General features: G+C 46.8%; 1 protein-coding gene across 1 annotated transcript in view; it reads right to left on the bottom strand.

Moving 5' to 3' along the window:
• Positions 1-3,290: 3,290 nt before the first annotated feature.
• Positions 3,291-17,763, bottom strand: part of SLC24A3 (solute carrier family 24 member 3) — a gene marked incomplete at both ends in the record, with an annotated part of 107,554 nt that continues 93,081 nt past the window's right edge. The window contains 6 exons of the mRNA XM_082276707.1: positions 3,291-3,440; positions 4,404-4,469; positions 13,932-14,044; positions 14,888-15,002; positions 15,504-15,670; positions 17,225-17,498. Of these exons, the coding sequence (XP_082132833.1) occupies positions 3,291-3,440; positions 4,404-4,469; positions 13,932-14,044; positions 14,888-15,002; positions 15,504-15,670; positions 17,225-17,498 (885 nt within the window). The remainder of the gene's footprint in view (positions 3,441-4,403; positions 4,470-13,931; positions 14,045-14,887; positions 15,003-15,503; positions 15,671-17,224; positions 17,499-17,763) is intronic.

Consider the following 17,763-nt stretch of genomic DNA (forward strand, 5'->3'; position numbering starts at 1 on the left):
CTGCAAATGAATCACAGTCACGCTAAAAAAGCCCAACACAACACTGCTTCACTGGTGGCTCCGTGCAGCCCCAACCCCAGGCCTCAGAGCCCCTCAGCTCTCTCCTTTCCCCCTGGAGCAGCCACCCCCAGCCCCCAGGTGGCTCCTGAGCCGGAGGTGGCTCACAGCTCGGGCAGCCGCGGGCACAGCAGAGCCTCCCATGGGGACGCTGAAGCCAGGCACTGGCTGTCCTCCAGAGTCCAACCTCAGGAGGAGAGAACCCCTGGGAGGGAGAGAGCCTCTGGGAGACTCAGTGCTCTGCAAGGCCCAGTAAAGCTCTGAGTCTGCACTGCACCGGAATAGAACCGTCCACGCGACTTTTGGAGCCAGCGTACAGGAAGGATGCCAAAAATTGCCGGTTTTTTTGCCTTGGGGCCTTTTGCACAGGCTGTGACTGTGCTGCCACACGTGAGAGGCACGCTCCCTCCGGCACCGCTACGCACATTCAGTCGGTCTGCTCTGTTCCAAACCAGGCCTGGACCTGACGGTTTAGCTGCAAATCAGAAGCGCATCTGGCAGGAAGCATCGCTCTAGGACACGCTTATCAATTCTCCTGTGGCACAGGTAATGGCAGTTCCAGGTACCTTTTGCTTCTGCTTACAACAAGCGACTCGCAGAACATTCTGGGAACACACACAAGTATCAAAGCAAGGTATTTCAGGTTTTACACACAACACAAAACTACACAATTACTACAGTATTTAATGCACACCAGTAGGAAAAGTTCCTAAAAAATACTTGTGCAGTTTTTGTGCCATGGGATAGGTAATGGCTATTTCGCAGAAATAGATCCAACTGGCTCCATTGGAGCAGCAGTATAAATATTCAAAATAGAAGTAATAATAGGCCCTGATATGGAACTTCTCTCCTTTTTTTCCTTCCCCTTATCAGCCAGGACACACACTCTGCTTAGGAGCTACCGCATCTCGCTATGAGAGCAGAGCTGCGTGTTTGTGGGGTGGCTTTAGTGACGCGTGCCACACTGTTGCAAACATCATTTCACTTAAGGAAGTATTTTAGGCATTTTAGTGGTTGTTATTATTATTATTCATCTCATTAAGAACAACGACAAAAGAAACAAAGACCCAACGACAGGAAGGTACAGTGGGCTTCCTAGCGCAAGAGGATGTCCCGCGGGCACAGGTACGAGAAGGTTGCTCAAACCACAGCTGCAGGGCTCAACAAGCAGCAACACAAATGCTTTCCAGGACAAAAAACGGCGATGCAGGCACGTCATCGACTCCCTCTGCTGCCTGTCCCTGGACCCTTCCTTCTTCTTGCCAGGGATCCACCAGCACATGTTGCTCCCCGAGCGAGGCCAACGGGACGTGGCTTTTTCCACAGGACTTCGCTGCCACGCACAGTGCAAGAGCTGCCAGTGCCTCCACGTATTTGGTGTAACAAACAAAGAAAACCAGGTGCTGAGCTGAATGGAAACCACAGGGTGTAAATATTTTCACTTACAGCATTTTGCCCAAAGAAAACCAGACCGGAAAAATCCCTTCCGAAAGTGCAAATGAAATAAAAGTTGGCTTTTCATCTGTGAACAGAACATGGCTCTCTTCTTTTTTCTTTTAAACTGGAGCTCTTTCATTTCCCGCTATAGTTTAGGGTTTGGTGGTTTGGGTTTTTTTCTTTCTTTCTGTTACGTAGGGTTAGCTGTACCTTTACTATTATTTGCCACTGTTTGTACCATAGACAAAACCTAGCTGGTAGTCTCTTAATACATTTCATAGTAGAACATATACAAGAGGAAAAAACATACCAAATGGATCAGAAGTGATCAGTGCTTAAAGTAAATACAAGAGCTGCAGTGGCAAGAACCCACAGTATCAATACATACAAATGAAGCAGTGATGGTGTTTCTCAGGGGGCGGAATCTGCCTGCGTATTAATACAGAATTATACAAAATCTAGCAGGGATATTGGAACAATGAATAGCTAAACTTTCACAATAACTTAAGATCTGTGAGCGAGTCTGCATTGAAGATATTCCACATTTTAAAATGTGCCATCTCTGTCTGCGTCTTCCCCCCTCCCAAAGGAAGGGTGATGAATCCACATGACCTGTTCTCAGGTAAATTCAACTGCTAAAGACGACAAATATCTGGCCAGGTCCAGTGTATTCTTTAAAGAATGGCAAATTATGACTTCAGTAACTATGTCTGTGCAAAATATGCCTCTTTCCTCTTAAAGAAACCAGTGTCTGTAACTCATTTAGAAAAGTTTTGACATGTACTTACGTCCTTCTCAGAACGAATAAGACATGAACTATTGAATCCCCCCAAAACAAAAAATCTGATGAAGGAGAGAAAGTTCTGACCTTCCATTTCCACACGCAGATCATTAAAAACCAGGACACCTCCTTGGCAGCCCTCCTGGGCTGGCGATCAAACTATTGCTTGGAAATAACAAACGCCCTAATAAATAAAACTCCAACATTCATAGTAAAATGGTAGCGGTGTTTACCCTTTGAATCCACATTTAGCTGGCATTCCTCATCACACCTGTACAAGGTTAACTATTTATAGTAAAAAGTCATCAGTTTTTTCCTCGACAATCTTCTTTTATCCATTCTTATGCTGAGTACCTTGAATTGCATTTCCATTTTACACTGCCCTGTGGCCTTTGGATTGTTACAGGAGACCCAGCACTCAGAAGGAGAAGATGCAAGAGAGGACATTGATCTCTGGCAAGTAAAAAAAAAAAAAAGAACAAAACCAACATCCCCACCCCCCAAACAAACAAAAAAACCTGCAAACCCAAAACTAAAAACTAAAAACAAACAAAACAAAAAAAACACTCCCCACAACCAAAAAAAAATTCCCATGATTCTCCTTGAAAGTCAACCTCCATACGACGTACCCTCTTCTGCACTGTAGCAATAGTCTTAAGTCATAAATTAATTAGTCTTCCATCAAATAACTTAAAAAAAGAAGGAATTGTAGCAGACTAGTTTTGACTGGCTTAACGCCAGTTAGCAGCCAGTTCATCTTGAGTCCCAGTCACACTGTTCAAAAACTGAGCTAGGAAATCACACGAATGTTGCAAAGAACTCTTCACATCGACGAAGGATTGCTCCGGGCTGTGGGGGCCAGGGAGAGGACAAACCTAGATGGGGCCACAGGTCCTATGAACAGTGAACAGGATATAGGTCACGACTTGGAGGTGCACTGCATCCAGGAGATGCCAGCCGTGGCTTGTATTGCACAGGTAAAAAGGAAGCTCCTCCTGACAGTCTGCCACCTGCGTTAGTGATCTCTGCACATTGGCAAGTTCACAAAAGTGAAAACATTGAACTCTGTCATGATGGAGAAACACAGGAAGATGCCGTAAAGGGAAAGGCACACACACCCTAGCTTCTTATCCAGTTTCCATTTGTTCACGTGGACACCAAAAACCTACAACAAACACAGAGTAAGCCACCACAGCAGGAACATTTTGAACAAAGTGGTAAATCCCCTCCTCAGCTACAGGAGCCAAAAGAGGGCCGTCCCCTTACTGATGATGATCAGTTGGAAGCAATCACAAACTGCAGCAAGTGAGCTGAAAACCACAGCTCAAGTAAATCAGAGCTGCAGTCACAGAAGCCACCCTGACTCACATCACCTCACCTTAAGTTCCTGCAGCAAATTTAATTTTGGCAAGAACAATCCCATTAAATTCAATCAGAAATGGATTTACAGGCCAGGTCCCTTTTTTTTAAACTCAAAATGCTTCACGTGCTCCTCTGAATCTCAGTCTAGAGCCACACAGTCCGAGACTGCTTGACTGCACAGTTTGCTCCCACCAAAGATTAAAAGTCTTGTGTATGTGGGAATTGTGTTGGTGTGCATTGCACAGGACGCCCCCCCCCCCCCCCCCCCCCCCGTTTTCAAGATTTGGAAGATGTCACGTCATTCCTCTTCTATCATTTCTGGGAAAGGTCAGGGAACACAAAGCACTGATTTCAACAGAAACATTGTCAGGCACTGTTTCTTCTGGACTGTGTTGTATTTCAGAAGGATCCTACAGAGCAACCTGCTCAGCATTTTGTCTGCTTGTCTCACAGGAGAATGGATCTCATCATGCATCAAGGGACCTGCTCCAGCTCTAGCAGAGAAATAACTGATGATTACTAATGGTTCTCCCAGGCTCCTCCCATGAAAACCTGTAGGAGCAGGAGTGCCATCCCGTGGGAGTGACAGCTCCTGCAAAGAGCCGGATCAAGGTCTTGGGAAGCTTTCAACAGCAGGGAGCACCCCATCCCGTAACAACAGACTTTGCAACCACTATTTCAGCTGGAGGTGAGAAAAGGGCAGGTGAAGAAAATGTCTATAAAAATCCCTCTTTTGGAAAAGAAGAATGAAAGACTATATACATACTGTGACAAAAACTGATGCCAGCAGGAGACCAACAGAATAGATAAGTCCTCTGCTGTTTAACCGAATCTGTAAAAGAAGGAAGTTTATCAAACCATCTCACAATTTCAAACAACAGTATTCCTCTCTGCTTATATTTCCATAATCCTAAACTGCTGAGCTGCTAAACAGTGGCTTGCAAGCTGTTAATGCCAAGTCTGACCATTTCATCACAGATTACTTTGCCTACTCCGTAATTTGTCAAGGAAGGAGTGTTATTAGAGGAATGTCCTTAGGACCTGACAGCATTTCACAGTGTTCCACTTCCACGTGAGCTTTGCCTTCCCTTGTACTATTATACCATGACATTTTCTTTTTGGCAACTAACTCCTATATAAGTACTGTAAGAACAAACAGGGGAAAGGAACTCTTGCATTCAGTCACCGATTAATGCTTCACAGTGGGGGAAAATAAAAAAGGACACACACAAGAAGCTAATTCCTTCCCTACTCTCACCTTATTTCTTCCCTACTCTTACTCCTCTTGGTGAAGGGAACAAGTCAGTAATCTCAAGACCAGAGCCTCAGGTGCTGAAAAATTGTCTGTGTCAATGCATTGTGGCACATCAACACAGGCTGGACATGATTTAGCACCAAGGCAGATCAGACAAAGAGACAGCTTACTGCCTGCAGCGCTGCATAAGGTACCCGGGCACATCACGGGCTCTGGTGTAGCTGTCTCCATGGCAGAGCCCCAGTTACAGCCCCTGTCCAAGAGAAGAACCGAGACGCAGGTCCACAAAGCTGGGACGCCATTAAACTGCCACTTTTAGAGGCTCTGGAGTCTAACCTTAGGCCCTCACCTACATCTTTAAGGCCCAAATACTTTTAAGAACATGATTTTTGTGAGACATAAACCCAAGGTTACAAAGGAAGGCTGCAGGGAGTAAAGCCATTCCTCCAGTCCTGCTCCTCAGCTAGGACCACACTTCTCGGTTTCCCATCCTTCTCTTGAGGAACTTAATCATTATCCTTTTGGTCATTTTTATATGACCTTCTCAAACAGCATCACCTGCAGCATCATCAGGGAACAATTCAGCGGAGGCTCTCAAGGAGAGAGAGCTTCTCCAGGAGCTACTGTGTGGAGGGAAAGGTCGTCCTTCTAGGGGAGGTTGGCTTCTCAGTGCTCCCATCCTTCCAGTTAGACTATAAAGAATCCCATTTGCAAGAGAAGTGCATATTTCTACTGTGACAAGCAGCACTACAATTTTAAGAATGCAGGGATGCTGATCATTTTGCACCACAGTCAGGAAATCCTTTTCACCCCAATTACTGCTCCTAAATCCAGAGTAATGATCTAGGTTCACTCCCCAGGGACCACCGAGGGGAAAGCCTGACTTTTAGAGTCAGAAAGGATGATCAGTCCCGACACTTTGAAACTCTGAGCCTGCACTGAACTCCATGCACCCAGGATCCTCTGTGTCAATCTGTGCTGCCCGAGCTTTGCTGTTCCCTTCACACTTGTCAAAGTACCAGCTCACACAAATGGCACATTTTCCTTCCCTACTGATTGTTGACATCATAAAAAAAGGCTACAGCCATGATGATCATTTCGTCTGAAAGGTACTAGAGGATTTCTTTAGGCTATATGCTGTAAAGGTATGGAGGGACAGCAGGACCATTATATTCCTATGGCCATCACATGTTAAATACAACATCCTCACCAGACTGCTCAAAGAAATGAAGGATTTGGATTGCTTCAGGGCATGAAGACTGACTTTGGGACTGTCTGCATAACTGAAGATGAAAAATGTCATGATCCCACTGCTAATGTAAACTTCAGAGATGGACCAGCCCGCTCTGCCTCAGTCATTCCTCTGCACCCACTCCTTCTCTCCTGCTTCCACCCATCAGAATGGCCCACGCATAACAGCTAGACTGCATTTCCATTTTACTTATTATAAAGTGCAAAAAACTGTACACTAACTCTGAGTAACTACGACACACATTTAAAGCTGCCTTCCCTGCTATCCCAAATGAAGAGCAGCTGGCTAAGAAAGAGAAACTATTTTACAATAAATTCCTGTCTGGATTTTGGTCAGGAATTTCGTTTGACCACTGCCAATATCTGTAAAAACTGTCAGTATAAAATGTATCAGTTGGAAAGGGATCTACAGGAAAAGGAAGCAAGTGAAGAAATGGAATTATTTCAGCACGGAAAATGTCTGGATTTAACCTAAAGTGCGGATGCTGCTTCTCAGTCACACCTTCATCCTCCGTAAAACCAGCAGAGCATTCCAAAGGCCTCTGTGTCTAATTTGCTGAGGACAGTGCTTTCAAAGAGAGGTGTTTGAGGCTGCTTTCTTCAGACTATCTGCAAGGCTCTTCCTTGGAGGTCATTTAGGGGAATAAAAGCTGCCACTGGGGATTATTCAAAAGCAGAGAACGTGTGCTAATTATTCACAGCAGCTTTACCAACGTAAGAGCGACACACGTCATGCTTTTCCTGTGTGGGCAAAGCAGACATGGCAATCCCTTCTGCAGCGCGAGCACCAAGTTCCCCTCGCAGGGTCACTGCGCCAAAACACTCGAGTTTCACTCGCGGTCAGCAGTTCCCAACCTGCGTTTAACCAGCAACAACATCCCTGGCCCGGTATCTAGCCCGGCTCCCTCTGCTGGGCAAAGTAAAGAGCTATCAATTAACCTAAACAACAAGAACGCTCCTGCCAGCCCTGCCACATTTTTCAACAGGCGTCTACCTACTCCAGAAAGTGACCCTACAGAACCATGAGTGATTTTTATACAGTGCTGCTGAGTGGTCTTGAGAGAGTGAAATCCAAGCTAGGCGGAATCCCCACAGTTCACGTATGCCTCGTTCCTCTCACCGTACTTCTCTGTTTACCCGGAGGATCCTTCCACTCTCCCCGTGTGCCCGAGGCTGCTGGGCTGAGCCTGACTCCGTGTGCCAGGCGAGCGGTGCCTCGTGCGGGCCCCTGCCCGCGCCCCTGCGGTGCTCCCTGCAAGCCAAGTCCACGGGAATGCTGGTGTGCACAGGGTAACCCCACGGCACTGCAAGTCCAGTTCATCTGGAATTACGCCCGGCACCCATCTATGGAATCCATCTCCCAGTCATCCCAGGGCAAGCGTGCTTTGGGAACGGGCTTACATCGATGTCCCTTTGTTCCAGCTGTCCTTCTGATCTTTTCTATTCGCTTCTCGATTGTTTTAGAGCTCTTCTCACGTGTTGTTTCTGTCCTTTTCTGTCCCTTTTCTGCCTGCTCCATGGCAGGGAGGTGCCATGCATACATCACCTCCTGAGCCTCAGTAGAAACATCTGGAATTCTTCACAGCTTTTCCAGGACTTTGAGCTCACCAGCAACGTTCTTTTACTCAAACAGTTGCACTTTTTAATCCAGAAATTCCAGCTGTGGTGTGTTAACCTAGTTCAGCCAAATGAGCTTCCTGACAAACCCTTTCTTTTCCTGCATTTGACTTCGGACTACCTGCTGCTGTTTCACAGATTTCCCATCAGTCTACAGCTCTGGAAACACAGATTTAACTGATGAAATATTCCACTCCTCTGGTAACCACCACAGCCTACCCCATTTCTTATCATGACTTTTAACTCTGAGCACAGAAGCTTAGAAGATTCTGAAATTTGAAACAAAAGTTTAAGAAAAATGTGTCCTTGATCGGTGAAATTAGGGCAGAAATCAGTCAAGCAGCCCTCTCATGAGATGAGTGGCATTTCCTGCAGGAGGCAATGGAACACATTTCCTTGGGATATGTGAAAATGTGCAAGTTCAGGGAAAACAAGGGCAGCAAAACATTCAGAACTCACAGTAAGGGAGGAGATGATTTCAGGTTTTGGCAAACACCAGAAGAAGAGTCTCAGCTGGAGTCATCTTAATTATATAGGGAAAAGCCCAGTCCCCTGTTCATTTAAGAATAGGAAATGCCTCTTCCCCAGGAGAAAACTGTCTGCAGATGAAGCACTCCCTCATACTGCGAGGAGGAAAAATCAATATTCCCAAAGTCCCCTTTGAGGACTGGCTTGTGTCTAGGGGCTGAAGCTGAGGCAGAAGAATGCTGTTCTGGCTGATCACGCACGGAAGGTTTGCACGTTCACAGCCTCCTCTGTCAGAGTTTGGGGGGGGTGGGGAGGGTGACCTCCCTGCTGCATGCAGCAAATGCAAAGATGCTGCCACCAGCTCCAGTCATTCCCATGCTGCTGTGGCAGCCAAGGCTGAAGCTAAACAGCAGAGGAAAAACAACGGAAATAAAGTTATTCTATTCTGAAGTTCTTTTCTGGCAGCTGCTTGAGGGAAAACAAGGAGCTATTGCCAAAACCCAGACCGGTTTTGCTTCAGGGCCCAAATATGACAGAAATTACCCCAGTAAGGAATTTCAGAAGGGCTATGCTTTGCTTCCAGTCCCTCAGCTGAAAAAGCTGCAGGTCTTCTGTACGTCTGGGGATCCTTCTCCTTCAGTGCCTCTGCCTGGCAGTGGAAATTCAGTCTAAATCCTGCATTCCCAAGGTCTTGCCATGAGACAGCGGTCTCAGCAAACTGGAACTTCAAACATGTGCTACATTCCTGCATGTTTAAATGGGATGTTCTTCTTGAAGCTCTTTTTAGACTCCTAAGAAAGCATCCCTGTTTTGCTCCATATCACAAAATTCACTTTGCAGAGGGTACATACCTGGAGTGCTGCACGTGGACACTAAGAGTTATCGTGCAGGAGATGTGGGAGCTGTGGCTGCAGAGAATTCCAGGGATGCTAGAAGGTTTGGCAGGGACACTTTTGCTCTACTACAGTATAATCATCCCAAAAAATCTCTCTGCCATGAAGCCAGGGAGCCAGGTTTGTCCCAATATACCATTCACCCTAGTGCTTTGGAATTAAACCAGGGAAAACCAACCGGTCAGCGAGGAGCGAACACAGTGATGCTTCCCGTCTCCATGTGTGCTTTGCAAACATTAGCTTCCCTCCGGATTCTCCGATGCCTAACAGCAACTGCACTGCGATTATTCCTGCTGTCTCAAGCTGCTTGTTTGCATGGAAGGAATGCCAGGTCTCTCAGACTTCTAATGTACTGTCAAATTTTGCTGAAACTGGCTGAAGTTATCGGGCAGAGGAGCAAATTGGACTGACATGATTATACTCCCAAATGCTGACGTGATCAAATGAATCTGGCTGCTTATCCTTAGGCTAAAATTCCTGTTCTCTAAAATACTGCTGGATGACGTCTGGTTTACAAGCAAAAAAAAAAAATTCCAGAGGGAGGCAACTGGATGGAAGATACGGAGCAAACATCCTTCCACTCCACATGGGCCAGGTGCACTGGGGAAGGATGCTTACTGGATTAGAGAGCCAGCAACGTGTCCAGGACTCAGTGTGGGAAGGGAGGAGCAAGTGAACTCTGTCAAAGGACTCTCAAGGTCCAGAGGGATGCTGCTTCTCCTCCAAAAGCCCTGCTGGCCTGCCAGATTAGCTGTGTACGTAACAGAAGGCCAGAGCTGCTGCAGGCGGGTGGCCAAGTGAGCAGTGGAGATGGAAGCTCCAGTGGGAAGCACAGATGAAGGCAGAGTTAGTACCTGGACATTAATGAGTGTTCAGAAACAAGGAGCCTTAAAATAATAAACATATAGTTGGGCTAGAGACTTGGCATTGTAAAAACAGAAGGGGTGTGATGTGGAAAGTTTAATCCTGAATAGATCTGCCTTTTGATGGGAAAAGGATAGGTGGCTTGGTCCAAAGTCAGGAACTCTGGAACTGACACCTGAGCTGAGGGCAAAGAGTGAAGCACTTGCAGTGTACCCACATCCCAGAGGAAAATGTTTCATTTGAAGCAGGAATACAGAAGGAAAACCTCCTTCTCTAAACCAGGTGACAGATGCTTCCAAGATGCAGCCTGAGAATCGTAAGATGGTTTTCCTTTCCTTTCCTTTCTTGTAACAAGGAAGGAAGAATAAAATAAATACTAAGCTGAAGCATCCACTGACAATGGGGCCGGAGAAGGGGCAGTCAGAAGAGAGGCACTTAATCAAAAAGTGATTTAGCAACCCAGCACCAGGACATCTCTCCAGAGATTCACAGCTTATTTCCAGTTCTGCCATTCACCTACTGTGACTCCAGCAAGCCCATTCGTCTCTCTGACAGGTCCCCTTCTTGCTCTTTTCCTGACTCATTCTGTTAGATCACAAAGCTGCCTTTTCCCCCCTCAGACACTACCCCATAGAGTCAGCTTGTTTAAGCAACAAGTCCTGATTCCACGTGAAGCCACTTCAGCGAACGGCTGAGAAGGCGCCGAATGCCCGTGGTCACAGGGCACCAGGCCGCTCACACGTGTGCACACACAGCACCGGGGCAAATCTTCTCCTTTTCTGCACAGTAACATGGCAGAACTCTTTACACCAGCATTAACAGGGAGCAAAATTTGTCCACAGGAGATTCTGAGTCAGGCAGCCTGGAACAAGGTAAATGTGTACAGATTTTACAGAGTATGATGCTAGAGATATACCACACTCTGGAGAAAGCCCGGAGTGTTTAGAATCACAGAAAAACAAGGCTGGAGGGGGCTTCTAGGAGGCTCTTCTGCATTGAAGTTTAAGTTCAAAAACACAGCTTCCACAGAAGTTATTACAGCTTGTTTATTAAAATGTGTTTACTTTCAGCAGGAGCTTAACTTTGCCACAGTCAACTTACACTGAGCATTCTAGGGAGGCAATCACGGTTTTGGATCACCACGCAAAAGTAATCATGATCAAGCAAGCCCTTTTTGTCTTCTACACATCTCTCTTTGCCTCTGCATGCAGGTCAGGGGCATCAAGACTGCTTTGAGGAGCTCCCCTTCTAGGGGAGATACTAGAGAGACACGTTTGGATCCTGCCAAACACCAAAGGAGCAGTACTCAACCCTGTACTATTAGCTCAGAAATTACCTGGTACTTCTGACTCACAGTGATATTTAGTGGACACCCAGGCTGGCCTGAGCCCACGAGTGCCACCGCAGTTAGCAGGGCCTGCTCATGCAAAGAAGCCCAAGGCTCAGCCTGACAGACCTCAGGAACTGGAGCTCCACGTCTGCTGCCCCCTCTGACCTGGGTGCCAGGGACATCAGCCGCACTCCCGGAATAACAACCAGCATCGTGGAGCTCTGGGCACTGTCACCAAGATGCACCCGACCCAGCTGATGACAGCCTTGGCTGGCAACTTAGTAATACTTCAATAACTCATTACTCATAACAGGCAGGTGAAAGAGGGGACTTGCTTTGTTTTAAGTCCAATTACCCAAGGATTTGGAGAGAAATCCAGGAACAGCAAGTGAAAACTGAGGAAATTCTCTTTTGCTAGTTGTGGGGTTGTTTCCAAGACTGCCTTTTCCAACCATGTGATTACACTGTACAATGGACATTTTGGGTGTGCAAAACAGTAGTGATACTGTTATGCCTCCATGAAAGCCGGCTGCTTCTGTTCAGCCACTCGTTTTCATCCTTTTTCACAAAAACATAGATGAGCTACAGATAAATTGCTCATGAAAGAAAGGGATTTTATTCCTACAGCTTTGCTTCCTTATGGCACTCCTATATTCAAGAAAAGGGAAGATCTGAGGAACTAGAGGCTGGTCAGCCTGACCTTGATCCCTAGGAAGATGATGGAGCACATAATCCCGGGAACCCCTTATAAACACACGAAGAACGAGACACATAGATTTATGGAGCGGAAATCCCGTTGACCCTGCTGACAGCCATATAGGACAAGGGGGACTTGCTGGGTGAGGGGAGAGCAGCAGACATTGTTTGTGCTGACTTTAGCAAGGCTGCTGGATTTCTCTCAAACATCCTCAGGGACACACAGAGGAAGAAGAGTCGAGATAAGTGGACAGCGGAATGGCCTGATAACCAGCTGAAGCACTGTGCTCCAAGCCCAGCTGGGCGCCAGTCACTAGGGCCTTACCCCAGCGGTCAGTGCTGCTTAGTGTCTTTTTTAGCAAACTGGATGATGGGGAGAGAGCAGCCCCAGCAAGTTCACAGCCCATACAAAACCAGAAAAGGTGGCTGATGCTCTGGAGGGCTGTGCTGCCATACAGAGGGACTGGGACAGGCTGGAAAAATGTGCAGGCAGCAAACTCATTAACATCCACAAAGGGAAACGAAAAGCCCTGCCACTTGGGAAGGAAAAACTCCACATACCAGCATGGGGCTGACCAGCTGGAAAGCAGCTTGGCTGAGAAAGACCTGTTGATCCTGGTGGACACACCAAACTGAAGTCAACAATGCACTCCTGTGGCATGGAGCACCAACAGCATCCTGGGCTGCATCAGGAGAAGTGTAGCCAGCAGGGAGAGGAAGATGATCCTTCTCCGCTCAGATCTGGAGTGCTTGGTCCAGTTCTGGGCTCCTCGATACAAGGAACATACAGATTTCTTGGAGGAAGTCCCGTGAAGGCCCGCAAGGAAGATTTAAGGGATGGCAGCATCTGACATACAGAGAGGCTGAAAGGGCTGTGACTGCTCAGACTGGAGAAGATTCAGGGGGATCTTAGCAGCGTGCCTAAATACCTGATGGGAGACGACAGAGAAGGTGCAGCCAGACTCTTCTGAGTGATATCCATTGAAAGGACAAGAGGAACAATTTTAAATACAGAAATCCCACTTAAATATAAGAATGTTCTTTGACCGTGAGAGTGCTTAAACAACAAAGTAGACTCCATCCTTGGAGGTACTCAAGACCCAACAGGACAAGGTCCTAAGCATTCTGCTCTAGCTGACCCAGCTTTGAGCAGAGGGCTGGGGACTAGATAACCTCCACAGGTACTTGCCAAACTCAGCAGTTCTGTGATTCTCCTGTCTTTTAACTTTGCATTCACTCAGTCACTGTAATCAACAGTCTTCCCTCTGTCCTACACTGCTGTCTGAGTGGTGTCCCGTAGCCACAGCGACTTCCCTCTAGAACTACGTGGCATCTCCTGCCTTTCCTTCTCAGAAGGAACCTTGAAGCCACTCTGGGGGCAGGGGTTGGCTCTTTTTTCACCCGGGAAATAAAGCATAAGTTCATTGGGGTCGGGTAGTTTTTTCTTAAACAGAAAAGCTCTGTAGAGTTTCCTGCTGATGGTCATGCTCTGAAACACCCAATTATTTAACAGTTTCCTTCACTTTCCAGTGTGTTAACAGTTTAGCAAAGTTTAGAATTTTTCTTACCAAAAGCCCCACAGCTCTCGTCCACATTTTATATTTCACCTGTGTGTTTATCCCCTCTGCCTTATTAAAAACAGGGTCATTCTTACTTGGAATATATTCGGGAGTATGAAAATCCAGTGCACTGTAGTGAGCTAGCTTCTTTCAGCACAGATTTCTGTCCTTAAAAGGATGGGAAATGTCCAGCGACAATTAATTTCTATTCCTCCCACTACAATTTCTACTTCTCGTGACAGAGAGAACTACTTGTTTTTTCAAATAAAATCCACAGAATTGTAGACTTTTTTCTTTTCCTAAATATATCCGGGTTATTAAAAAAAAAAAAATAAATAAATGAGAAAAATGTAGGACTTACGTATGATCCATAGTTCACTGCTAGGGTCTGCAAAGCCCATGGAAGGCCTAGGCCAATCAAAATATCAAACACATTGCTTCCGATGGAGTTGGACACGGCCATATCCCCCATACCTGCAGGAATGGAAACCACGTGTGCTCAGACACGTCTCAGAAAAGTCTTGTACCTTTAGTCTGAGCTAATCCAGGCAACTGGCACCAAAGGCCAAGGCTTATGGAAGATGCCCCTCACTCCCTCCATTCCCTTTGTCCCCCCCATCATACAAGGCCAGCAGGCTTAAAGGGGCTTAATCCACTTTCCAGGATAATCTGAGAATTCCCCTCCACTAATCCTCTGCTGCTGAGGGGACCTGCTGTGCTGACTCTGACCTGCCAGCCCTCTGGTGCCATGTTGAGGGGGCCTTTTGGTGCTTTACTGTGACCATGACACATGAGCTTCTGTACTGGACTGATTGCAGAAGACATCTGTTCAGCAGCTGTTTATTTCAATGAGGAGCCACTGGTTTTGCTCCCCAAAGTAGTACTGAGTACTTGCTTTTCCTCTTAACACACCTGTTGCTGGGGCCACAAGTATGGGGGAGCTGCTTTCCTTAAAAACAGTAGCATCTTCCAGTCCTTATGACTGTGGAGGAAAGCTGGAAAGTGATCTGAAAGATTCTTATGCCATTAAATAGTTCTATACCACTAATATTCAAATTAAGGAAATTACTGTGATTCTTGGGGAAGGCTTGAAGTTGACGATACTGCCAGAAATTGTCCCACACTGCTGTTAAGAACCTACTAACTGCTTTGCAATAGCAGCACAATTTATCTCCTCCTTTACTCTTGTTTTAAATTCCAGGATCGTGGAAAGGGCTCTGTATATTCTCACGTTCAAGAAACATCTGTGCTACCTGAAGAGGGGGAGAATGTAAGGACACACTTCCACAGCAGGATGCCATCCCTGAGATGACCTACCTTGCCTGGCCACAATAAGGCTTGCCATGCAGTCTGGCACGCTGGTTCCTGCTGCCAAGAAAGTGATGCCCATGATCACATCTGGAATTCCCAGTGTGTACCCAATGATTGTCACCTAAGGAGAGGAAATAAAACATCAAGCTGTTTACACAAATACTAGCTAAGCAGACACAAAACTACCTTATGGTTCTAGTTCTGCAGGAATTTGAGTGAATGTCATGCTATTGTTCATGCTGAGTTCAAAGTGTTATCATTCACAACTCCATGTTTCTCGAACTTGCTTTCTCCAAGAGAATGAAAAGTTATTGTGGCCAGATTGTCACTCCCTCGCACTGCCATGCAGGACTGGGAGACGTTCCACTGCTGCAGCTGCAATTGTTTCCCAAGGTAAAGAATCTGGATGAAATGCCAACCCAAAATCAAGTTCAAAAGCCACGGCTACTTGCCCCTAATTTTCTTCTCTGAGTGTGGACAGGTCCAATAGAAATGGAAGCAAACCTAAGGTTTCTCACCTGAAAATTCAGGTGTGCAGAACTTCCTACACATTTCTCTAGACTGACAAACCCCCTCCTGTTGCTTCTCCCAGGCAGTGGTTTCTGGGTTAGTTGGTACATACCATCCACACCATCATGTAAGAAAAAGCTGCAATCCACAGGGTAGAAGAAGCAAAGGTAACCATGAACCATTTTTCCAAGTGGGGTTTGTTACAGTTGGGCACTGTGAAGTACAGGACAAAACTCAAGGGCCATGTGAAGACCCACTTCAACATTTCTATCTTGCCAGCTGCCAAACAACAAAACAGAAGGAAACAATCACAAGTCACGTCCACTGTATTTCAGAATGTTATTATTTTGTTAGCATGTGCAAGCAGGATGCCAGGGACACCTCAGCCTAACTGTTACACCAACATGCCACTCCTTGTTCAGGAGATCATGGTGTGATGGCAGATAGGAGGGCACAGACAGGCAGAAGAGTATGAAGGGCATTCCCTGAGAGTTTAAGTAACGGCTCAGAGCACACATGCTCCCCCCTCCCCTGGTCAAGTTCTTACAGAAACCGCATAAAATGCAGGTTCAAGAAAGATATCTGATCCACCTTCAATCACCTAATGGGAAGGTACAGAAAAGATGGGGGCAGGCCCTTCACAAGGGAATTACAAAAGCCAATGGACTCAACTTCTAGTAAGGGAAATTCAGGATAGATGCTACACTAAGTTGTGCATTTTCTCTGTTTTTCCTACTGTGAGGGTGGGCAAACATTGGAACAGGTGTCCAAAAGTCTGTGGGACGTCCATCCTTAAAGATAATCAAAACTGAACTGGACACAGGCTTGGAGGACCTGCTCTGAGCAGGGGCTGGAAGCAGACATCTCCAGAGGTCCATGCCAGCCTCTCATACGCTATGAAAGTCCATAGGACAGCTAAACTGTTCTCTTTAAGGCTCAGGTCTTTTCCTTACTCAAACTACAGAAATGCTGTTTGGGCAAGATCTGAGCAGGAGTTCCCAAAATCGTATCTTTCCTGTAAAGGGCAGGACCAGTCCCTACAGTATTCCAGCTCATCTGCAACACAGCAGATCTTGCCAGCTATGGCAACTGTGACTCAAAGGTAGGACAGGGATATGTTAATGATCGCTGCAGGACCAGAGCCCTGATGTGGTAAGAGGGACTAGGCTAAAAGGAGATCTCCACCCTGCAGGTGCAGTGCTCAGCAGCCTGAGCCACGAGCCACGCAGCTGCTCTGACCTTCTAAGCCCTCCATGCACAGCGAGGAGCACTGTGGCAGTGCCTAGTGAACAGCAGGAAAGCAGAGGCACACAGGACCACCCTGTGTCTCTGCCCACATCAGCAGCACCAAGTGCCTTGCCCACACTAGCACTGCACTTTCCAACTGAGGTAAGAGCACACCTCACCTCCCAGCAAAAGGTATGTCCTAGCCATGGGCACATGTGACCTGTACTCAGGCTCCTTGCCACCAGCCCAGACAGCCTCAGCATCCTCCACAGGGAGCAGAGATCCATCTCTCCAGAGGGTGAGCCATGTTTTCGGGGCAAAACCCACCCTGCGGAGATTGCCGTGTCTCCCCTCTGATTGCAACAGCAGCACAGGGCCAACCCAGGGGCTGCAGCAGAGGTGTGCCCAACCCCAGGAGCCTGCAAGCCTGCACCCTGAGAGCTTCCTGCTGCTTCCCGGTTCCCCTCCTCTTTTACGTGCGAACAGGAGCCTCACTGCAAAGTGAAAGCTGATGGAAGCTCTCAGAGACACTTCTATCTCTACACGCATCTGCCATGCTTTCCAGCATATCCCAACAAACACCACACAGACCCAGGAGCTTCTTACTGGGTAGGTCAAAAGGTGTATATGGCCCTTCATGGTCATCATCATCATCATCATCTTCTTCCTCTTCCTCATCGTTTTCATTGTTCTCGTTATCCTCGTTCTCGTTCTCGTTCCCGGCCTCAGCCACGTCCTCGTCCCGCCGTGTGCCATTCACGCCCCGCTCCGCAGAGTTGCTGGGGCCTGTTCCATTCTCCACCACGTGCTTGATGGGTATTTTGATTGCTACTTCTGACTCACCATTGGTGTAAGTCCTGCTGTTGATCAGCCTCTGTCTCTGTAAATAAAGGCAAAGTCTCACTAGAAGATAGAGTTTTTTCAAATTTGATTTTTTTTAAGTGAAAGGGAAGAAGAGAGAAAGAGAGATGTGTAGAATTCTTTAAAAATTTATCTTTAAAAGCAAAAGGAATGGTTTTTATCGGGTACAACACAATGCTTGCTTGCAGACCACCAGGTAAATCTCACACGTACAACTTTTACAAGAGAAGGTCCAGTGGCTGTGGAATTGACTCCAGGAGGACTCCAGGACCAGTGACATAATA

This window comes from Coloeus monedula, assembly GCF_965178545.1.
Source record: "Coloeus monedula genome assembly, chromosome: 2".
NCBI lineage: Eukaryota > Metazoa > Chordata > Aves > Passeriformes > Corvidae > Coloeus > Coloeus monedula.